At 37.0% G+C, this 25,034-nt stretch overlaps 1 protein-coding gene across 1 annotated transcript in view; it reads right to left on the reverse strand.

Annotated features, from left to right (window-relative positions):
• TEX11 (testis expressed 11) overlaps positions 1–25,034 on the reverse strand; it is a 250,439-nt gene that overhangs the window by 53,258 nt on the left and 172,147 nt on the right. Inside the window, exons 20-24 of the mRNA XM_047843907.1 lie at positions 23,094–23,150; positions 19,170–19,210; positions 17,925–18,011; positions 11,457–11,527; positions 9,909–10,025 (exon numbers count right to left, since the gene is read on the reverse strand). Of these exons, the coding sequence (XP_047699863.1) occupies positions 9,909–10,025; positions 11,457–11,527; positions 17,925–18,011; positions 19,170–19,210; positions 23,094–23,150 (373 nt within the window). The remainder of the gene's footprint in view (positions 1–9,908; positions 10,026–11,456; positions 11,528–17,924; positions 18,012–19,169; positions 19,211–23,093; positions 23,151–25,034) is intronic.

The following is a 25,034-nucleotide window of genomic DNA, read 5'->3' on the forward strand; positions in this document are numbered from 1 at the left end:
TTTATGGGTCAAAAAATTAAACAGAGAAGGAGGAAAGGAAGATGGTAGGAGAGTAGGAGAACACGAGGCTTGTCTCTTCCCATGAACATGACTAGATAACTATCAAATCAGGGGCACCTGGGTGGCTCAGGTGGTTAAACATCTGACTCTTGATTTCGGCTCAGGTCGTGATCTAATGGTTTTTGAGATCAAGCCCCATGTCAGGCATTGCACTGACAGCGCAGAGCCTGCTTGGGATTCTCACTATCCCTCTCCCTCTGCCCCTCCCCTGTTCACTCATGTGTGCATGCTCTCTCTCAGAAATAAATTAACTTAAAAAAATAACTATCAAATCATCCTAAATTCCCCAGAAATCAACCTGAAGACTGACAGAACAAACCACAAATAAAAGGACAGAAGAGACCACACTGAAGAAGGTGGGTAGTACAGAGACTTTGTTTAGGGGAGAAACAGATCATGAGTGCTGTGGAAGGGAGGGAGCTGTGGTTGCAGAGAAGAGGGAGGGAGGGAGGCGGGGGGGCGGTGGGCACATAGGGGAATGCACAAGGAGAATGTTTCACCAAAGCCACTGGCTTGTAAAATGAGGAAAATGAGAAGGGCTGAATTTCGTGTTTTGCTTAACCAACTGAGCCACCCAGGCGCCACAGAATTTCGTGTTTTGCAACCAGTGGGCTTAAAGAGTGAAGTTTTAAAGGTCAGCAGGCTTCGCTGGGATAGAAAATGGAGGGCACTGCACTGCTCCTGGAGAGAAGGCAGGCAAATAACCTGGGGTAAGACAGAATGGAAACAGCAATCTGAAGAATGCCTGGGGTACACAGGAGGAAGATTATTCCTTCAGGCCTCTCTGGGAATGAAAGAGCTAGCTGGCGCTGTTTCCCTCCCCAGCCCCTCAGCATAAACACAGAGCCACCTGAGGGATGCAGCTCAGAACGGACACTGGCTGCCAGACTTGCTTACACCAATTCCCACCCCGCTGTGCACTAGTGGGACTGCCCTTCTCAGTTAAGCTTGCCTCAGTCTCAGCACAGCAAGCCACTCCCCCAAAAGACCAGCGCAAACCCCTGCCCACACATCTCCCAACCAGAGAGTTCTGTAAGGCCTCAGTTCTGGTGGAGCTGGTGTCAGGTCTGGTTTCACAAAAAGACTGAAGCACACCTAGTTTAAAACTTGCCATATTCAGGCCAAGGACCAAACACTGCCAACAGAAGGCAAGGAGAACCTCTGCAAACAAGTGGCCTAAAAGAGCAGCCAAATCACAAAAGCAGATCACATGCAGCACACACTGGAGACACTCCCTGAAGTGTCATGTCCTGGGTACTACATAACTTCTTCTTCAAAAGGACATTTCAGGAGCAGAAGACATTAACTGGCTTTTCTTTTCTTAATTTTTTTTATGTTTATTTTTGAGAGAGAGAGAGATAGAGTGTGAGCAGAGGAGGGGCAGAGAGAAAGGGAGACACAGAATCTGAAGCAAGCCCCAGGCTCTGAGCTGTCAGCACAAAGCCCAACGTGGGGCCAAAACTCACGAACTGGGAGATCATGACTTGAGCTGAACTTGGACGCCTAACCCACTGAGCCACCCAGGCGCCCCACATAACTGGCTTTTCTAACACACAGAAGGCAGAGACTCAGACAAAATGCAAAGATGGAGGAATTTATACCAAATGAAAGAAGAAGATAAGGCCACAGGCAGAGATCTAAATGGAACAGATACAAGTAACATGCCTGATGGAGAATGTAAAGCAACAATCATAAGGTACTCACTGGGCTTGAGAAAATAATAGAAAACATCAGTGAGACCTTTACCACAGAGATAAATGAGCTAAAAAAGAATCAGAGATGAAGAGTGTAATACACAAGATTAAAAACTTGCTTGATGCAATGAACAGTATGCTGGTTAGAAGCAGAGGAATGAATTAGTGAACTAGAAGACAAAATAATGAAAAATAATGAAGCTGCACAAGAGGAAGATGAATTAAGCAACACAAGAATAGATTTGGGGAACTCAGTGACTCCATCAAATGTAGTAACATTCATTTTATAAGAGTCCCAGAAGAAATAAGGGGGCAGAAAATTTATTTCAAGAAATAATAGCAGAAAACTTTCCTAATATGGGGAAGGAAACAGACATCCAGATCCAGGAGGCACAGAGAACTCCTATCAAAATTAGCAAATGCAGGCCAACAACAACACATACTATAATTAAGTTGGAAAAATACAGTGATAAAGAAAAAAATCTTAAAAGCAGCAAGGCAAAAAAGTCCTTAACTTACAAGGGAAAACCCATAAGCCTCGGTGGAGAATTCTCAACAGAAACTTGGCAAGCCAGAACAGAGTGGTATGACATATTCAAAGTGCTGAATGGGAAAACTCTGCAGCCAATAATACTCTATCCAGCAAGGCTATCTTTCAGAATAGAAGGACAGATAATGGGTTTCCCAGACAAAAACTAAAGGAGTTCATGACCATTAAACCAGCCCTGGAAGAAATATTATAAGGGTCTCTTTTTTTAAAAAAATTTTTTAGTGTTTATTTTTGAGAGAGAGAGGCAGAAAGAGAGGGAGACACAGAATCTGAAGCAGGCTCCAGGCTCTGAGCTGTCAGCAGAGAGCCCGACGCAGGGCTCAAACCCACAGACTATGGGATCATGACCTGGGCCAAAGTTGGATGCTTTACTGACTGAGCCACAGTCAGTGGCACCCCTATAAGGGACTCTTTTGAGTACAAAGGAGAGACTAAAAGTGACAAAGACATAAAAAGGATCAGAGACAATCTCCAGGAACAATGACAAAAGTAGTAATAAAATGGCATTAAATACATATATATCAAGAATTACTCTGAATGTAAATGGAGTAAACGATCCAATCAAAAGACACAGGGTGTCAGAATGGATAATAAAAACAAGACCTATTTATACGCTATCTATAAGAGACTCATTTTTAAATTTTTTTAAATGTTTATTTATTTTTGATAGAGAGACAGAGTGACAGAAGGGGCCGGTGGGGGGGGGTGGGCAGAGATGGAAGAGACACAGAATCTGAAGCAGGATCCAGGCTCTGAGCTGTCAGCACAGAGCCCGATGCGGGACTCAAACCCACAAACCATGAGATCGTGACCTGAGCCAAAATCGGATGCTTAACCAACTGAGCCACCCAGGTGCCCCAAGAGACTAATTTTTAGACCTAAAGACACCTACAGATTTAAAGTGAGGAGGTGGAGAAACTTTATCACACAAATGGATGTCAAAAGAAGGCCAGAGTAGTAATATTTATATCAGACAAATTGGAATTTTTTTGTTCTTGTACTGTTTTTATCCTGCTTTGGTATCAGGGTAATATTGGCCTCATAGAATGATTTTGAATGTGTTCCCTCTATTCCATTATTTGTAAGATTTTGATAGATTATCATCAATTATGTTTTTTAAAGTTTGGTAGAATTCACCAAGGAAACCATGTAGTCTTGGGCTATTCTGTGCTAGGAAATTTTTTATTCCTAATTCAACTTTCATTCTTGTTAATGGTCTAAGATTTCTTATTTCTTGAATTCAAGATTCATGATTCAATCTTGGTAACTTGTGCATTTTTAGGAATTATGTTTTTATTTTTCTAAGTTATCTTATTTGTTAGTATATAATTGTTTATCCTAATCTATTATCACAATAATAATAATAATAATCTGATTAACTCTTGTATTATTTCTCTTCCATTTCTCATTTTGGTTTTTGAGTCTTCTCTCTTTTTTTCTTAGTTAATGTAGTTAAAGCATAGCCAATTTTATTTTTTTGGAAAAACTGGTAATTACTTTCAATGTTATGTTGCTGTTTATTCTGGTCTCTATTTTATTTATTTATTTTTCTTTATTTCATTCCTCTACTAAATTTCAGCTAAGTTTCTTCTTTTTCTAGTTCTTTGTGGTGTATTATTTAAACTTTTTTTAGAGAACTTTTTAAAAAAATGTTCACTTATTTTTGAGAGAGAGAGAAAGAGATAGAGTGCGAGCAGGGGAGGGGCAGAGAGAAAAGGAGACACAGAATCCGAAACAGGCTACAAGCTCCAAACTGTCAGCACAGAGCCCGATGCCGGCTCAAACTCACAAACTTTAAGATCATGACCTGAGCCAAAGATGGACACGTAACCGACTGAGCCACCCAGGCACCCCTTTAGAGAACTTTTTTTAAAGTTTATTTTTGAGAGTGAGGGGCAGAGAGAGAGAGAGAGAGAAAGAGACAGAGTATCCAAAGCAGGCTCTGTGCTGACTGCAGAGAGCCCAAGGTGGGGGGTTGAACCCATGAACAGTGAGATCATGACCTGAGCTGAAGTTGGATGCTTAATCTGACTGAGCCACCCAGGTGCCCCTCAATTTTTTTCTTAACACAAGCATTTATAGCATAAATATCTCTCTAAAACCTGTTTTTGCTGCATCTCAAGGTTTTAGAATATTGTATTTTCTTTTTTGTTTGTTTGTTTGGAGACATATTTTGATTTGCAGTTTGATTTTTGATTTAGCCCATTGCTTGTGCAATAGTGTGTTATTTAATGTTGACATATTAAATATTTAATGTCTACATTGAAGAAATGAGAAAAAAAGAAATATCACAACAACACAAGACCTGTGGTACAAAATACCATATAGTCTACTATATGTGTAAATTGAATCCTAGGAGGAGAAAAGAGATTAATGGGACAGAAGAAATGTTTGAAAAGATAGTAGTCAAGAAGTTTTTCAAAATTAATGAAACACATCAAACCATAATTGCAAAAAGCTCAAAGAATGGCAAGGATTTAAAAAGAAATTTTTTAAAAACCTAGATATGCTATATTCAAACTGCTAAAAACTAAAGATGAAAAGAAATTCTTGTAGGCAATCAATGGGAAAAATAAGATATCTATATACCGAATAAAGATGAGACTAACGGACTCCTCAGCAATTGTGCAAGCCCAACAGCGGAGTGATCTCTCTAAAGTGCTAAAGTTAAAAAGAACTGATGAAAAAGGAAAAAAAAAAACCCTTAACGTTCTAAAGTCTATGCACAGCAAAACAATGTTTGAAAAATAAAGGAAGAATGCTTTTTCAGAAAAAAATTAGGGAAATTCAACAGATTCACACTACAAAAAAAATTGTTCATAAAGTTGAGGTAGAAGGAATAGGGTATCAGACAGTAATTTGGATCTCCACAAAGAAATTAAGATTTGAAGAAGTACTTAAAATGTACATAAATATATATTATACATGGAAAATCCGATAGACTCCACCAAAAGTCTGCTAGAACTGATACATGAATTCAGCAAAGTTGCAGGATACAAAATCAATGTACAGAAATCAGTTGCATTCTTATACACTAACAATGAAGCAACAGAAAGACAAATAAAGAAACTGATCCCATTCACAATTGCACCAAGAAGCATAAAATACCTAGGAATAAATCTAACCAAAGATGTAAAAGATCTGTATGCCGAAAACTATAGAAAGCTTATGAAGATAATTAAAGAAGATGTAAAGAAAATGAAAGACATTCCCTGCTCATGGATTGGGAGAATAAATATTGTCAAAATGTCAATACTACCCAAAGCTATCTACACATTCAATGCAATCCCAATCAAAATTGCACCAGCATTCTTCTCGAAACTAGAACAAGCAATTCTAAAATTCATATGGAACCACAAAAGGCCCCGAATAGCCAAAGTAATTTTGAAGAAGAAGACCAAAGCAGGAGGCATCACAATCCCAGACTTTAGCCTCTACTACAAAGCTGTCATCATCAAGACAGCATGGTATTGGCACAAAAACAGACACATAGACCAATGGAATAGAATAGAAACCCCAGGGGCACCTGGGTGGCGCAGTCGGTTAAGCGTCCGACTTCAGCCAGGTCACGATCTCGCGGTCCATGAGTTCGAGCCCCGCGTCGGGATCTGGGCTGATGGCTCAGAGCCTGGAGCCTGTTTCCGATTCTGTGTCTCCCTCTCTCTCTGCCCCTCCCCCGTTCATGCTCTGTCTCTCTCTGTCCGAAAAATAAATAAACGTTGAAAAAAAAATTTTTAAAAAAAGAATAGAAACCCCAGAACTAGACCCACAAACGTATGCCCAACTAATCTTTGACAAAGCAGGAAAGAGCATCCAATGGAAAAAAGACAGTCTCTTTAACAAATGATGCTGGGAGAACTGGACAGCAACATGCAGAAGGTTGAAACTAGACCACTTTCTCACACCATTCACAAAAATAAACTCAAAATGGATAAAGGACCTGAATGTGAGACAGGAAACCATCAAAACACTAGAGGAGAAAGCAGGAAAAGACCTCTCTGACCTCAGCCGTAGCAATCTCTTACTCGACACATCCCCAAAGGCAAGGGAATTAAAAGCAAAAATGAATTACTGGGACCTTATGAAGATAAAAAGCTTCAGCACAGCAAAGGAAACAACCAACAAAACTAAAAGGCAACCAACGGAATGGGAAAAGATATTTGCAAATGACATATGGGACAAAGGGCTAGTATCCAAAATCTATAAAGAGCTCACCAAACTCCACACCCGAAAAACAAATAACCCAGTGAAGAAATGGGCAGAAAACATGAATAGACACTTCTCTAAAGAAGACATCTGGATGGCCAACAGGCACATGAAAAGATGCTCAACGTCGCTCCTCATCAGGGAGATACAAATCAAAACCACACTCAGGTATCACCTCACGCCAGTCAGAGTGGCCAAAATGAACAAATCAGGAGACTATACATGCTGGCGAGGATATGGAGAAATGGGAACCCTCTTGCACTGTTGGTGGGAATGCAAATTGGTGCAGCCGCTCTGGAAAGTAGTGTGGAGGTTCCTCAGAAAATTAAAAATAGACCTACCCTATGACCCAGCAATAGCACTGCTAGGAATTTACCCAAGGGATACAGGAGTACTGATGCATAGGGGCACTTGTACCCCAATGTTTATAGCAGCACTCTCAACAATAGCCAAATTATGGAGAGAGCCTAAATGTCCATCAACTGATGAATGGATAAAGAAATTGTGGTTTATATACACAATGGAGTACTACGTGGCAATGAGAAAGAATGAAATATGGCCTTTTGTAGCAACGTGGATGGAACTGGAGAGTGTGATGCTAAGTGAAATAAGCCATACTGAGAAAGACAGATACCATATGATTTCACTCTTATGTGGATCTTGAGAAACTTAACAGAAACCCATGGGGGAGGGGAAGGAAAAAAAAAAAAGAGGTTAGAGTGGGAGAGAACCAAAGCATAAGAGACTGTTAAAAACTGAGAACAAACTGAGGGTTGACGGGGGGTGGGAGGGAGGGGAGGGTGGGTGATGGGTATTGAGGAGGGCACCTTTTGGGATGAGCACTGGGTGTTGTATGGAAACCAATTTGACAATAAATTTCATATATTGAAAAAAAATGTACATAAATATAAAGAACATTTTACTTCTATTTCATAGCTCTTAAAAATTTATGGCCCAATAAAAAATAAGAACAATATACTGAAGGTTTATAACATATGTAAAGTAAAATGTGTAACAACAGTAGTACAAAAGATGGAAGGGAAAATTGAAAGCATATTAGTGTAAGATTCTTAGATGACATACATTAATTATAATGTGCTTTAATATGTTCTCAATTCTTGGTTGAGCTTAAGGTAAGTACAGATTTCATTTTCACCTGAAATAAATAAGCCTATTCACAGATGTAAGGAGTTAAAAAAATTAAATATAGAAATACCATATGATCTAGTAATTCTGGATGACCAAAGAAAACAAAAACACTAATTTAAAAAGATGTATGTATCCTTGTTTATTGCAGCATTATTTTATAATAGCCAAGATATAGAAGAACCCAAGTATTCATTCATAGGTGAATGAATAAGATGCAATCTCTCTCTCTCTCTCTCTCTCTCTCTCTCTCTCTCTCTCTCACACACACACACACACACACACACACACACGGATATATTACACCTGCTGTATTTTTTAAAGCATCCTTTACTTCCCCTTAACTCATACTCAGGGGAGTACAGACAATGTTGATAACATTACATATTCCATCTATATTCCTTCATCATCTATTTATTTGGAAAACTCTAATTCATGAGTACTTAGAGAACAAGGAGTAGATAAATATAATAGAATTCCACAAGTCTTTATTGAGAGACAGCACCAAGGTCTAATTCATAGGGATCAGACTTAGATGGTGATAGGAAGAAGTGCATCTTCAATGATCTATTCTTTCAAAAGCAAAGAAGATTATAGAAGGGTTACTAGGTTAGAGTTTTTAGGGAACATTAATGTATGCAAGAGAAAGAATACAGAAAAAAAGAACAGTTGTTGGAAAAAGACAAAACAAAGGAATGAACTTAAGAGTGTGAAATTTCCCTCACATCACTTTGATCTCTATTCACTGAGATACAAAATTTAACAAAGTCAGGACTATCAACTTAAGGAAAAACTTTTAAAAGGTTAAAAGCACTATGCAAAAACAAGATGTTATTACTATTTTTAAGTAAAGCAAAAGACCCTATCGAGAATAAAATCACATTTACTCATACTTGTTAAGAAGCAAAATGGTTGGGTTGGTTTGATTTTGCTCTGGGGCACAAAGATTCTTTTCTCATCTTTTACAATGGAAAGATTTCTAAAAAGAGGCCCCTTTACTCCTCAAGGATAAGGATTTTGTCCTCTTTATCTCCAGTACCTAGCAGAGTACTTGGTACTCAAATGTTTTTCTTTTCCTTCTTTTTTTTCTGTCGTTGTTTTTTAGAGAGAGAGGGAGAATGAGCACGAGTAGGTGAAGGGGCGGGGTGGGGGAAGAGAGGGAGAGAGAGAGAGAGGGAGAGAGAGAGAGAGAGAGAGAGAGAGAGAATCCCAAGCAGGTTCCATGCTCAGTGCAGAGCCCTACACAGGGCTCAATCCCACGACCCTAGGACCATGACCTGAGTCGAAATCAAGAGTCGGAGAATCAACAGACTGAGCCACCCAGGTGCTCCTCTAATGTTTAGTTGAACTCAACAAGGGAACAGAAAGGAAGGGAAATATGTTGGCAGAGATGTGGTGACAGTTTGTTCCAGATCTGAAGAATAATATGAAAGAAGAAATTAACAGAAGGAAGGAAATAAACAGCTGGAAGGATTTTATACCATTTGGAAAGAAAAGCTGGCAAATATGGGAAATTGGGAAGTTTTCTTTGCCTAGGTAAGAGACAACAAGCAGAGAGATCTAGATTTTAAAATCATACCAAAATGCTACTGGTCTAACTTAGAGACAATTTTCTTAGCTTGGAAGAAAGATGGTAAAAAACCTAAAGACAAACCAATACTCTGGTCCATGGGAGACAGGGATGTTGATGTTGGTATTTCTTAAAAGGGGTAAGGTTTACAAAGCTAAGAGTGGAATTCAGGCAAAGGCAGTAATTCTGTCTTCTTGTTAAAATTCAGTTACTGATAAAATATTTAAGGGTGTGGGCCAAAGAAAGCAAATCCAATTAGAGTGAAGAAAAACAAGCCAAGTAAATAATCAGATGGTTATCAAAGCTGTGGAGGTAGATGAATTCTTCCTTAGAGAATGTGTAAAAGGAAACAAAAATAGAAAAAAAATCTCATTCTTATAGGCCACATATGATTGCAGGGAGATGATGAAGAATAGCTAAAAACAGATTCAGAAAGAGTGGTCCATGGAAAGAGACATTTTAAAAGAAGAGATATTCAATCTTTTTAAAAGAAGAGGCCAAGCCAAATGTGACCTTTCCTTAGGGAGGAATGAGCCATTACAAACCTTTGAAATCAAGATGCTGCTGGAAAGGATGAAAGGATTCTTTAAAGAGAATCAGAAAGAACTGCATCAGGGAAGGCAAACACACCAAATAGCACACTAAACTCTTCCTTGTGTTTTCTTTGAAGGTTGCACATTACCTGTTCAGAAGTTGTTGAAGCTTTTCTCCCTTGCTCTAGATCAACTGCAGCTGCCATAAGTAAACATGTTTTCTGTGCAATCAGAATTACTTGATCAGAAGGACAAAACCGGGACAGCTGATAAGAAATAACCAGAACATCAATGAATAGTGCCAATTCTGCCAGGTGAACACAAACAATCAAAATGAAAATCAGCAACATCCTGTCTGAATGAAAAAATTCAGCTGGAAAAACACACCTCACCTTAAAAATGATACAGACTATAACACTGATTTACGGTTTTAATTTTATATTACTTTCCATTGTTTTTAAGGAACTTTCTAGAGATAAAAAGCTTCATGTCTTCACAATTTTCTTATCTTCCCAGTGATAAGTACTGTCATTTGGCCCTGTATTTCTATCTAGTGATTTACTTCTTACTTTATGTTGTAATTTCTAAGTGATTTTTCCCCTGGCAAATAGATTTCTCCTTTGTATTGAATAGAGCTGAAAATACCATATATATTGTCATGGTTGAAAGAGACAATACCAAATCTTGACAGGCATTAGGATAACCTAATCATTAAATCTTGTCCTCTAACTTTAGAAAAAGCTCCCAGCTTTTACTACAATAAACCACTAGGCCACTTGGGATTCTTACATAGAACCCTGCTAGTACTATCAAAAATGTTCAAACTAAAACTAATTTATTTCACCTAATTTAAATAGCAATTATACCTAAGCTGTGAAAGACTATTTCTTAATCTCTCAGAATGTTTAATGATCATAATCATCACTGTCATTGAATTAACAGCATTTCAAAACACCCAATATCTCTAGGTCTCAGGTTACTTGTATATAAAATGAGAGAGTATACTAGATTAGCTCTATAGTTCATTTCAGTTCTAAAACTCTTAACATTTCATCTATATCAACATATCAGACTGTGTACTCCTCAATGTGTAAGACAGATATTCTTAGCCCCTCTTCTTTTATTCTCTCATCAATATTGTTTCCTTTCTGGCATTTGATCTAACTTGGAGGCTAATGACTGTTTTAAAATGTTTCTAATTGCAAAATAATCTTACAAATACTTATACACAGAACCTGTTCTAGGAAAAATTATAAAGTAGGCCTAAGATTCTTAGCATTCTTTTCACATCCTGATGACCCCAGTTACCTATTCTATACTCCTATTGACTTATAACTGTTCCAAAACTTTATTAGTTGACAACTTAGAGTATTCCAATACTAAAGAGAGTTATATTTTAATATAGGACTCTGAGAGACTGAAATTCCTTCAAAAGTAAGGGAATAAGTCTCTCATGGTAGAACTTTAGGTTCCCTGATTGTTGTTCGTGCTATTTTGGTATGGGGAGAACTGCTCCATGTTTGCACATTGTTCCCCTAGGGATCTAATTCTCTGTAGGCCATTCCTGTTTAGATGTGTATTCTAAAAGTTCCCAGTGTAAAAGTCAATACCACTCTATATTTAGTCCTTGGCCATAGCCAGAGTGGACATACCCTTGTTGCGGTCCTTTCATGAGATTCTTATTAGAAGAGACTTACCTTGTAAGAAAGGATGAAAAACTCTCTCATTGTCACTGGGTCTTTGTCGCACTGCACAGCCAAATTCCAAGCTGAAAGTTAACAAATATGAAATGTAATTATGGAAATCTACTCTTTAATCTGTACCATTATAATCTTCACTACCGGCATCTTTAATATTAATATGCTGAGGTATTTCTTGGGTTAAAAAAGCTACCTTTAGATTTTTAGAGAATTTTTTTCCAGGTAAATTTAAAGACTTCTGTCACTTCCAATCTTTGATTCTAGCCAATAACTAATGGAGGTAGTGCTGAATATTTTTTAAAAACTGGGGACATACAATATATTCTTAGATGGAATAAATCTATCTAAAAAAATAAGGATCACCAAGGAGCTCACCACTGGAGTTGATAAAAGTATGTTAAAATTCAGCAAAGGGGACAGAAGTTTTTTGAGGAAATAATAGCTGAGAACTTCCTTAATCTGGAGAAAGAAACATACAAATCCAGGAGGCACAGAGAACTCCCACGAAAATCAACAAAGCAGGACAACATCAAGACATCCTGTAATTAAATTTGTAATTAAATTAGCAAGCCAGAAGGGAGTGGGGTATGATACATTCAACATGCTGAATGAGAAAAATCTGTAGCAAAGAATACTCTATCCAGCAAGGCTATCATTCAAAATAGAAGGAGAGATAAAGAGTTTCCTCAAACAAAAACTAAAGCAGTTTGTGACCACTAAACCAACCCTGAAAGAAATATTAAAGGGGACTCTAAGTGGGAAAGAAAGACCAAAAGCAACAAAGACTAGAAATATTAGGGAAAATCTCCACAAACAATGACAAAACAAGTAATAAAATGGCACTACATATCTATCAATAGTTACTACTGTGAATGTAAATGGACTAAATGCTCCAATCAAACGCACAGGGTGTCAGAATGAAAAAAAAAAAAACAAAACACAAGACCCAGTTTTGTTTTTATGCGCCTACAAGAGACTCATTTTAGACCTAAAGACACCTACAGATTGAAATGAGGGGATGGAGAAATATTTATCATGCAAATGGAAGTCAAAAGCAAGCCAGAGTAGCAATACTTATATTAGACAAACTAAATGTGTTTTTTTTGTTTTTTTATTTATTTTTGGGATAGAGAGAGACAGAGCATGAACGGGGGAGGGGCAGAGAGAGAGGGAGACAAAGAATCGGAAACAGGCTCCAGGCTCTGAGCCATCAGCCCAGAGCCTGATGCGGGGCTCGAACTCACAGACCGCGAGATCGTGACCTGGCTGAAGCCGGACGCTTAACCGACTGCGCCACCCAGGCGCCCCCTAAATGTTTTTTTTAATATAATTCGTTGTCAGATTGGATTACATACAACATCCAGTGCTCATCCCAACAGGTGCCTTCCTCCATTCCCAGCACCCATTTTCTCCTCTCCCTCACCCCTTCCCATCCACCCTCAGTTTGTTCTCTGTATTTAAGAATCTCCTGTGGTTTGCCTCCCTCCCTCTCTGTAGACAAACTAAATTTTAAACCAAAGACTCTAACAAGAGATGAACAAAGATACTATATTATAAGAAAGGGGACTATCCATCAAGAATATCTGACAGTCCTAAATATTTATGCCCCCAACTCGGAACACCCAAATATATATAACAATTACTAGGAAACATAAAGGAACTTATTGATAAATAACACAATAGTAGGGGACTTTAACACTCCACTTAGGGCAATGGACATATCATCTAAGCAGAAAATCAACAAGGAAACAATGGCTTTGAATAACACACTAGTTTAGATGGACTTAAAAGATATATTCAGAACGTTTCATACTAAAGCAACAGAATACACATTTTTTTCAAGTGTACATAAGACATTCTCCAGAACATATCACACACTAGGTCACAAATCAGGCCTCAGCAAGTACAAAAAGACTAAGATCATACCAGGCATATTTTCTGACCACAACACTATGAAATTTGAAGTCAACCACAAGATATAAATTGGAACAACCACAAATACATGGAGATTAAACAACATGCTACTAAAGAACGAATAGGTCAACCAGGAAATCAAAGAAGAAATTAAAAAATACATGAAAACAAATGAAAATGAAAACATAATGGTCCAAAACCTTTGGGATGCAGCAAAAGTGGTCTTAAAAGGGAAGTATAACAATACAGGCCTACCTGAAGAAGCAAGACAAATCTCAAATAAACAACCTAACCTTACACTTAAAGTAGCTAGAAAAACAACGACAAATGAAGCCTAAAGCCAGAGAAGAAGGAAATAATAAAGATTAGAACAGAAAGAAATTATGTAGAAACTAGAAAAACAGTATAACAGACCAATGAAACTAGGAGCCGGTTCTTTGAAAAAATTAATAAAATTGATAAACCGCTAGCCATACTTATCAAAAAGAAAAGAGAAAGGACCCAAATAAATAAAATCACAAATGAGAGAGGAGAAATAACAACCAACACCACAGAAATACAAACAATTATAAAAGAATATTATGAAAAGTTATATGACAACAAATTGGACAACCTAGAATAAATGGATAAATTCCTAGAAACATATAAACTACCAAAACTGAAACAGGAAGAAATAGAAAACTTGAACAGATCCATAACCAGCAAAGAAATTCAATCAGCAATCAGAAAACTCCCAGCAAACAAAAGTCCAAGGCCAGACAGCTTCACAGGGGAATTCTACATAACATTTAAAGAAGGGCTAATGGGGTGCCTGGGTGGCTCAGTCAGTTAAGTGTCAAACTTCAGCTCAGGTCATGATCTCACAGTTCGTGAGTTCGAGCCCCATTTTGGGCTCTGTGCTGACCACTCAGAGCCTGGAGCTGGCTTCAGATTCTGTATTTCCCTCTTTCTCTCTGCCCTTCCCCTGCTTGCGCTGTCTCTCTCTCTCTCAAAAATAAACATTAGAAGAAAATTTTAAAAAAACAAATAAAGAAGAGCTAACATCTATTCTTCCAGATTCATTCTATGAGGAAAGAAAACTTCCAGATTCATTCTATGAGGCCAGCATTACCCAAAACCAGACAAAGAATCCACCAAAAAAGAGAGTGATAGGTCAATATCTCTGATGCACATGGATGTGAACAATTCTAAACAAAATCCTAGCAAATTGAATCCAACACCACATTAAAAGAATCATTTACTATGATCACATGGGATTTATTCCTGGTCTGCAACAGTGGATGAATATTCGTAAATCAATCAATATGATACACCACATTCATAAAAAAAATTCATTAACCAATCAATGTGATATACCACATTAATAAAAGAAAGGATAAGAAACATGATCCTTTCAATAGATGCAGAAAAAGCATTTAACAAGGTACAACAACTATTCATGATAAACACCCTCAATAAAGTAGGGATAGAGAGAACATATCTCAAACTTATAAAGGCCATATATGAAACACCCACAACTAATATCATCCTTGATGGGGAAAAACTGAGAGCTATTCCTCTATGCTCAGGAACAAGACAGGGATGTCCATTCTCACCACTGTTATTTAACATAGTTCTGGAAGTCCTAGCCACACTTTTTTGGAGTCTACCAAAAAATTGCTAGAACTGATACACAATTTCCGTAAAGTCACAGGATACAAAATCAATGTACAGAAATCTATTGCATTTCTATACACCAATAATGAAGCAGCTGAAAGAGAAATCAAGGTATTAATCCCATTCATAATTGCATCCAAAACCATAAGACACCGAGGGATGAACATAACCAAAGAGATAAAAGGCTTGTACTCTGAAAACTATAAAATACTGATGAAAGAAAATGAGGATGACACAAAGAAATGGAAAGACATTCCACGCTCATAGATCGGAAGAACAAATATTTATCTATACTACCTAAAACAATCTACACATTTAATGCAATCCCTATTCAAAATACCACCAGTATTTTTCACAGAGCCAAAACAAACAAACCTAAAATTTGAATATAACTGCAAAAGACCCTAAACAGCCAAAGCAATATTGAAAAAGAAAAGCAAAGCCAGAGGCATCACAATTCCAGAATTCTGGTTATATTACAAAGTTGTAGTGATCAGTTCAGTATGTTACTGGCACAAAAACAGACACATATAGATCAATGGAACAGAAGAGAAAACCCAAAAATGAGCCCACAACTATATGGTCAACTAATCTTCGACAAATCAGGAAAGAATACCCAATGGAAAAAGAGTCTCTTCAACAAATGGTGTTGACACAACTGGACAGCAACATGCCAAAGAATGGAACTGGACCACTTTCTTACACCATCATGAAAATAAATTCACCACCATGTAAATAAAAAGTGGATGCAAGACCTAATTGTGAGACAGGAAACCATCAAAATCCTGGAGAACACAGGCAGTAATCACTTTGACAATGGCCATAAGCAACTTCTTTCTAGATATCTCTCTGGATGCCAGGGAACCAAAAAGCAAAAGAAACTATGAGGACTACATCAAAATAAAAAGCTTCTGCACAGCAAAGAAAACAATCAACAAAACTAAAAGGCAACCTATGAAATGAGAGAAGGTATTTGCAAATGACACATCTGATAAAAGGTTAGTATCCAAAATATATAAACAACTTATACAACTTAACACACCAAAAACAAATAACCCAATTAAAAAATGGGCAGAAGACATGAATAGACATTTTTCCAAAGAAGACATCCAGATGGCCAACAGACAAATGAAAAGATGCTCAACATCACTCATCATCAGGGAAATACAAATCAAAAGTACAGTGAGATACCACCTCACAGCAGTCAGATTGCCTAAAATTAACAACACAGGAAAACAACAGATATTGGCAAGGATGTGGAGAAGGGGGAACTTTCTTACACTGCTGGTCGGAATGCAAACTGGTGCAGCCACTCTGGAGAAAAGTATGGAGGTTCCTCAAAAAGTTAAAAATAGAGCTACGCTACAATCCAGCAATTGCACTAGCAGGTATTTACCCAAAGGATACAAAATACTGAATAGAGGGAAATAAAAAAGAGAGGCAAACCATGAAACAGATTCTTAACTATAGAGAACAAACTCAGGGTTATCGGAGGGAGGTGGGTGGGGGATGAGTTAAATAGGTGATGGGTATTATGGAGGTCACTTGTGGTGAGCACTGGGTGTTGTATGTAAGTAATGAATCACTAAATTCTACAGCTGAAACTAATATTATACTATATATTAACTACTGGAATTTAAAAACTTGAAAAGAAAAAAAATTCAGCAAAGAACACAATACACTAGAATCAAAGGATGAAGAAAATTGCTGGAAAGATTCATATCTTTCATAGAGCACTGGAAGACCCCATTAGGCAACATTTAGTATAATCTTCACATTGGAAAATGAAAATGAAAATTCAGTAAAAGAAGTATTGGAAAATAACTTTTCAAACGTCCAAAAGATCAAAGTCATTGATCCTTTATGTAGTTTAAATATCTGTTATTTTCCATTATTTCCATAGGTTTTTTAGAAGCCAGACCAATGTGTTTATTCCATTTTCTCCTAGATTAGAGTCCCAGTAAACCCTGTAAAGTAGAAAAAGATTCATGTAGAATGAGTCTACTTTGTGACATTGCTGGTTAATTGCTCTTGATTACTTATCACTGTAGTTACCGCCTCCACAATTTCTGTACTTGATTTTAGCCAAAAGGCTGAGAAGGAATTGCCTCCACAATTTTTAAAATGGTTTTTACTGAAATTAAACCTACAAAAAGTAAATTACACAACATATAATTGGACATCTTGATTAATTTTCAAAGTGAATATATCCATGTAACCAATCCAGATCAAGACAGATCTTGATTATTAGCAAAAACTCAGAAGCAACCCAATTACCCCTTTTCAAGTCCAACCCTTTTTAAGGGTAACCACCATCTTGAGCTCTAGTATCATCAATTAGTTTTGCCTGCTTTTTTTGCTACATATAAATAGAATCCATGTCTGACTTCTGTTCAACATTAGTTTTTGAGATTCATCCATTTTGTTGCATGTAGTTTATTACTTATTTATTTATTTTAAGTAATCTCTATGCCCAACATCGGCTGGAATTCATGACCTTGAGATCAAGAGTCGTATGGTGTACTGACTGAGCCAGCCAGGAGCTCTGAATGTAGTTTATTCTGATAAATCAAACTTACAGATAAGTTAGGCATTCTAGACCAAATTTAGGAGCACACCCTTGGGAACTTGCAGTTATAATTCATCATTTTATTCTTAGACCCATTTCTAGAGAAAAAGAAAACTAACATTTATTAAGTACCTACTATGTCCAGGTACATACACAGTTTTACTTAAAATCCTTAGTAGCCCTATAAAGTATGTTTAATTGTTCCCCTTTTATAAATAATGAAATTGAGATTAAGTTATCCTTGTACCCATAGCTACAAATAAAAGAGCCAGAATTTGAATCCATATATTTCTGATTCTATACATAACCACGGAATTTCCTTTTACCTATTTTTCGAAACCACTGAGCTTCATTAACCGTTGAGTCTTCAGTCGAGTTCTCGTCATGAAAAGAATGAGCAATTTTCAGGACTGCTGCATTGAACAGAAAGATTTTATATTTGAAGTCTTTTACTTTAATCCTTAGCAAAATTGTTAATACTGCCTTAAAAATTCAAACATGAATTTGAAAGTAGAACGTTCTTTTGGTCTGTGTATGTACAAGCCCATACCAAAAGTAATTAAAATGACAGCATTACCAAAGCTCTGAGAAGCCGTTAATTCAAATTTTCAGGAACAAACACATCCTTGGAGAGGTTTAAAATTTTAATTAGAGTAATCACTCAACACCTGAGGCAGAAAGATAGTATTTACATGTAAAGAAACCAAGAGTAGGAACAATCATTAAAAAGACTGAAATGGAGATAGAGAACTGGAAGAGTATCAATAGGTTGGCATTAATACTTACTGAGCTCCCAGAGCAAGCATGGTAAAGAACCAAATCATGCTGTCATCATCAGAAGGCATTCATTACATACCCACACCCCCTTCTGATAGAAAAGAATACCAACAAGCAAAGTTTAAAAGCTTTTAAACCACTTTGCTACATTTGACACCTTGTTGACAGATATTTGAGTTATAAAATTGAATGGCTGCAATAAATGGAATAGAGTTTCTAAGATAGGGACTTGGGGATGTGTTTGGACAAAAGGAAATCGGTACATGAGTAGTGGAAATAGGAAGACCGGTTAGGCAAAAGAGACAGTGGGTAAGAAAGCATAGGGTTGGAAAAAAGAATTTGCTGTGGTGGCTAGGACGTTAGCTTGAAGTACAGAGGGAAGAATTATTAATAGATAAGGGAGATGACATGGACTCGGGTAGTTAAACAAGTTTCAAAATAACAGAGTAAATAATCAAGTTTTGATTCAGAGGGCGTGAAAATTAAGCGGAAGGAAGGATGGAAAGAAGGAAGCAAGGAAGGGAGAGAGGGAAGAAGAAAGGACATAAAGGTCTTTAAAACGAGTTGGAATAAAAAGAGAGCTGAAATCACATTTGGAGATGAATGTTAGTGATGACAAACTCTTCTCTGCTTGTGAATAAAGAAAGCAAAGTAGACTGCTGTGGCAAACATTAATAAAAGCATGAAGTTTAACTCAAACATGAAGTCTGAGTCCATGTGCTCCATGTACTTGGAGAATGTAATAGAAGACAAAGGCAAGATGAAGAACTGAAAATAAACAAGATGATATTTACCTTTATTCAAGCAAGCCAAAAGTCGATCCATTTCTTTCTTCCTAAAAAATAAAGAGTGTTTTCTGACTGTTCCAAGGCTTTACTTATAAAAAAAGTACCAAAAAGAGACCCCAAGAGAGCTGCACAAAGACAACATAAAATTGTGAAGTTTATTGTTCAAGGCTCCAACCTATCATTTCAACACCATTTTTCCTCACTATACGATACTGTTTCTCATTCCCCAGTGCCCTCACAGTTTTTTTCTCTCTTCCCCTCTATTCCCACTCTCAGCAAAGCATTTCAATGGCTGGTAAGGTTTTATGACAGAGTCACAGAATTTTGGAGCAGACAGTGATCTTTGTGATGTTCAAGTTTTTTTTTTTTTTTGAAGAGGGGGAATTGGAACCCTTATTTCATTTTTTTTAAATATATGAAATTTATTATCAAATTGGTTTCCATACAACAGCCAGTGCTCATCCCAAAAGATGCCTTCTTTAATACCCATCACCCACCCTCCCCTCCCTCCCACCCCCCATCAACCCTCAGTTTGTTCTCAGTTTTTAAGAGTCTCTTATGCTTTGGTTCTCTCCCACTCTAACCTCTCTCTTTTTTTTTTCCTTCCCCTCCCCATGGGTTCCTGTTAAGTTTCTCAGGATCCACATAAGAGTGAAAACATATGGTATCTGTCTTTCTCTGTATGACTTATTTCACTTAGCATCACACTCTCCAGTTCCATCCATGTTGCTACAAAGGGCCATATTTCATTCTTTCTCATTGCCACGTAGTACTCCATTGTGTATATAAACCACAATTTCTTTATCCATTCGTCAGTTGATGGACATTTAGGCTCTTTCCATAATTTGGCTATTGTTGAGAGTGCTGCTATAAACATTGGGGTACAAGTGCCCCTATGCATCAGTACTCCTGTATCCCTTGGGTAAATTCCTAGCAGTGCTATTGCTGGGTCATAGGGTAGGTCTATTTTTAATTTTTTGAGGAACCTCCACACTGTTTTCCAGAGTGGCTGCACCATTGCATTCCCACCAACAGTGCAAGAGGTGGAACCCTTATTTCAAATAAACTTTTATGAAAATATATATATGAGAAAAGATACAAGTTTAGCTGCTCTGGTTGAACCAGTGGTGGGTAGAGGCCTAGAGCCTCATCTTCCTGGAAGTCCATGAGGCAGTGCCACAGAATTTCCAGAGTTCTGAGGAATAGATTTTAAAAACCACTTATCCAGTCCAGATCCTTTATTTTACAGATGAGGAAATAGATCTGGAAATGGGGGATGATTTGTCCAAAGTCATGCAATTAATGACAATTTCAAGACTACTACACAGGTTCTTGACCCTTTGTCAAACTTCTTTAAGGGGTATATACATTTTAACAGAGGAAAATATGCCATTTTATTAAACAAAGGAATGAATATGGAAATACTGGCCAACTCAACTAAGGAAGTTAACAGGAGATAGGGTAGAGCATACTATAAGACTAGCCTCATCATGAGGAGCTCTAGTATTATAATAAAAGTAGCAGCTTTCTCAGGGATAAATATTAGAAGTCTGGTTTTTATAAAGTAACTTCTTAAAGTAAATTTTATTAATTTGAATTTCAGCTGCTCTAAAGTTGACTTCTTCACTTATTTAATTCAGTCACTATATAAAATAATCTAGTTAGGGTCCATTAATGCAAATAAATAGTATAAATAAGAATGAGGACCTGGAAAGGGATGTATATAGACCAGTGCTAAAGATCTTCTTGTGAAGAACTGATATTCAGCCATTTCAATAAACTGAGGGAATATTATGTGTCACATACTGTCCTAGGTTTCAGAGATACAAAGATAAATACAAATAGTCCTAGCCCTCAAATAGCTATTATAATCTATTAGCTATGTTTAGTCTCTGAGTTTCCTCTTTTATTTAAAAAAATTTTAAGATGATTTTGTAAAGTTTTTTTTAAATTGAAGTATAATTGACACATAATGTTACTCTATTTTCAGGTGTACAACACAGTAACTGGACAAGTTTATACATCATGCAATGCTCACTACAAGTGTAGCTGCCATTAGTCACCATACAATGCTATCATCGTACCATTTTGTTTTTGAATTTTCTACTGTGGAAAATTCCCAAGATGTTTCTATGTTAACAGATAAATGAATTACCATGTAGCCATTACTCAGTTTCAATAATTATTAAACTCATCATCTATCTTATTTCAATGATACCTCCACCCACTCCTTTCCCTCCCCTACTATTTTTAAGCCAATTCCAGACATCACATCATTTCATTAATAAATATTTTAGGATGTATCTCTAAGAGATAAAAATTCCTTTAAAAGACATACCCACACTTCATCTTATGTTTAATTATTAATTTCTTAATATCATAAAATATTTGGTCATTATTAAAATTTCCAATTGTCTCTATCTTTTTTTATTTTTAGTTCGATTGGGTTCCCTCTTAATGTACTCATACAACCTATAAAGAAGAGGCCAAATTTATATTATAAAAAATGTCAGGGGCGCCTGGGTGGTGCAGTCGGTTAAGCGTCCGACTTCAGCCAGGTCACGATCTCGCGGTCCATGAGTTCAAGCCCCGCGTTGGACTCTGGGCTGATGGCTCAGAGCCTGGAGCCTGTTTCCGATTCTGTGTCTCCCTCTCTCTCTGCCCCTCCCCCGTTCATGCTCTGTCTCTCTCTGTCCCAAAAATAAATAAACGTTGAAAAAAAAATTTAAAAAAAAATGTCATCAGTCATATCAGTCAGACATTTCCTAAAGAATTCAGCTGAAAAAAAATGTATTGATCCCAAGTACAAATTATATATATAGGAAAAACAAAGTACAGATACACTGTTACAGAGTTTTTACCTAAGCAGAGAATATAGAGATGAATAATTACTTCTCTAAAAGTTATCCCTAATCAAGACCTTGATGGAGTTTTCTTTCAAATCATTAGGAGGTAGTGGATTTTGTGAATGAAAAATTGGTGACCCAATTCTTCCACCAATTGTTAAGTTCCTGATGTCTTATGCCACAGAAGCTGTGAGCAGAAATGTATTTGAATACTCTTAGCTGAGCTAATACAGATTCACAATCAACAAGTCAACCAGGTTATACATTTCTATGGGAAAGTAAGAGATATGTCTATATATGCCTCATGTTAAGAAAGGGGGAAACTGGGCTGTCAGGGAGGCTCAGTTACTTAAGTGTCTGGCTTCGGCTCCAGTCATGATCTCACAGTCCATGAGTTCGAGCCCTGCATCAGGCTCTGTGCTGACAGCTCAGAGCCTGGAGCCTGCTTAAAATTCTGTGTCTCCCTCTCTCTCTACCCCTCTCCTGCTCGCATTCTCTTTCTCTCTCTCTCAAAAATAAACATTAAAAAAATTAAATGGGTGAATTTTTAAAAAAGGGGGAAAACAGATGCAATATCATAGTAAAATCATAGCTAATGTTACTGACAGCTTAGTAAGTGCTTGGCACTCTTTTTTTTTTTTTGAGAGAAAGGGGAGGGAGAGAGGGAGAGGGAGAATCCCAAGCAGGCTCCATGCCCAGTGCAGGGCCTGACATGGGGCTTGATCTCACGACTGTGAGATCATGACCCAAGCTGAAATCATGAGTTGGACATTCAACAGACTAAGCCACCCAGGAGCCCCTTGGCACTCTTCTTTGAAGTGTTTTCACATATTTATTCATTGAGTCATAACAGCAACCCCAGAAAGTAGATACTATTATATTCTTATTTTACAGATGGGGAAACAAAAGCCCAGGTTACACGTCTAATGAGTCGCAGAGATAGGCTATGAACCCAGGAAGACTGGCCCCTGAGCCTATATTAATATTACCCACAAGACAATACATCTCTCAACATAAGGTTTATACTGAAAGTTACTACAATTTTTCTAATGGCAAGTACACCACTTCTACTGAAATAACTTACCTGCTTTCAGATTCTGACATCTGAGAAACTTTTGGAAGAGCCAGACGAAACAAACACCTATATGATAAAGTAATACAAAAAAATGATGCTTAGGAAAAACATGTGAAAGAATATTTACCAAGTTATTAATCTTTATTATCCTAGGAGGCAGAAGTGAGAAAAGAGAGGGTAAGGAGGAGACTAAGTTTATTTTACTTATAGATCTTTATATTGTTTTAATGATTGTAATGAAAACATAAATTTTATAATTTTGGAAGAGTAATTTAAGAAAATAATTTAAAACAGAAGTGATGCTTATGACAAATTCTTAAATAGTTCCCCAGTTTATATCCAAATCACCTGATAGAACATCAGGTACAATGTAGAAATCTTACTATTTTTTTAAGGAACCTGGAACTGGCCTTTGGGTTCCACGTAAACTAGGATGACTATTCTTTCAAGGGAATATGACAGCATCATGATGAACTGACAAAATAAGGTAGTTTATAAAGTTTCAAACCCTAAAAATCTTTTTAAAAATACCATCTATCCTGAATGATTTTAGATATTTATCTGAGGTGTACATCTATCTTTTGATAAACCTTTTGATAAACCATTTTTCTTCACAGAAAGAGAGAGGGGAGAAATCAAATTCAACTGGTATCTTTTTTTAACTTTAAGCATCCCTATCAAATTTCCAAGGACATTTCCCACAGAAATAGAAAAACAATCTTAAAATTCATATGGAAACACAAAACACCCTGAATAGCCAAAGCAACCTTGAGAAAGAAGAATAAAGCTAAAGACATCACACTTCCTGATTTCAAACTATACTACAAAGCAACAGTACATTAGTAATCAAAACAGCATGGTAACAGCACAAAAAATAGTAACATAGACCAAAAGATAGACAGCCCAGAAATAATAAGAGAGCCAAAAATATTCAGTGGGGGAAAGAGAGTTTTTTCAATAAATGTTGCTGGTAAAACTGGATATTCACATGCAAAAAAAATGAAATTGGACCACTATCTTTCACTACTCACAAAATTAACTTGAAATGGATTAAACACAGAAGACCTGAAAACAGTAAAACTCCTAAAAGAAAACATAGGGAAAAAGCTCCTTGACAATGATTTTTTGGATATGACACCCAAAGCACAAGCAACAAAAGCAAAAATAAACAATTGAGACTACATCAAACTACAAAGCTTCTGCACAGCAAAGGAAACAAAATGAAAAGGCAATCTATGGAATAGGAGAAAATATTTACAAACCATGTATCTGATAAGGGGTTCATATACAAAACAAATAAGGAACATATACAACTCAATAGGGGAAAAAAAAGCAAAAAGTGTGATTAAAAAATGGGCAAAGGAGTTGAATAGACATTTTTCTTTTCTTTTTTTTTAAATATGAAATTTAATGTCAAATTGGTTTCCATACAACACCCAGTGCTCATCCCAACAGGTGCCCTGTTCAATACCCATCACCCACCCTCCCCTCCTTCCCACTCCCCATCAACCCTCAGTTTGTTCTCAGTTTTTAACAGTCTCTTATGTTTTGGCTCCCTCCCTCTCTAACCTTTTTTTTTTCCTTCCCCTCCTCCATGGTCTTCTGTTAAGTTTCTCAGGATCCACATAAGAGTGAAAACATATGGTATCTGTCTTTCTCTGTATGACTTATTTCACTTAGCATTAACACTCTCCAGTTCCATCCACGTTGCTACAAAAGGCCATATTTCATTCTTTCTCATTGCCAAGTAGTATTCCATTGTATATATAAACCACAACTTCTTTATCCATTTATCAGTTGATGGACATTTAGGCTCTCTCCATAATTTGGCTATTGTTGAGAGTGCTGCTATAAACATTGGGATACAAGTGCCCCTATGCATCAGCACTCCTGTATCCCTTGGGTAAATTCCTAGCAGTGCTATTGCTGGGTCATAGGGTAGATCTATTT

Source organism: Prionailurus viverrinus, chromosome X (assembly GCF_022837055.1).
Source record: "Prionailurus viverrinus isolate Anna chromosome X, UM_Priviv_1.0, whole genome shotgun sequence".
Classification (NCBI taxonomy): Eukaryota; Metazoa; Chordata; class Mammalia; order Carnivora; family Felidae; genus Prionailurus; species Prionailurus viverrinus.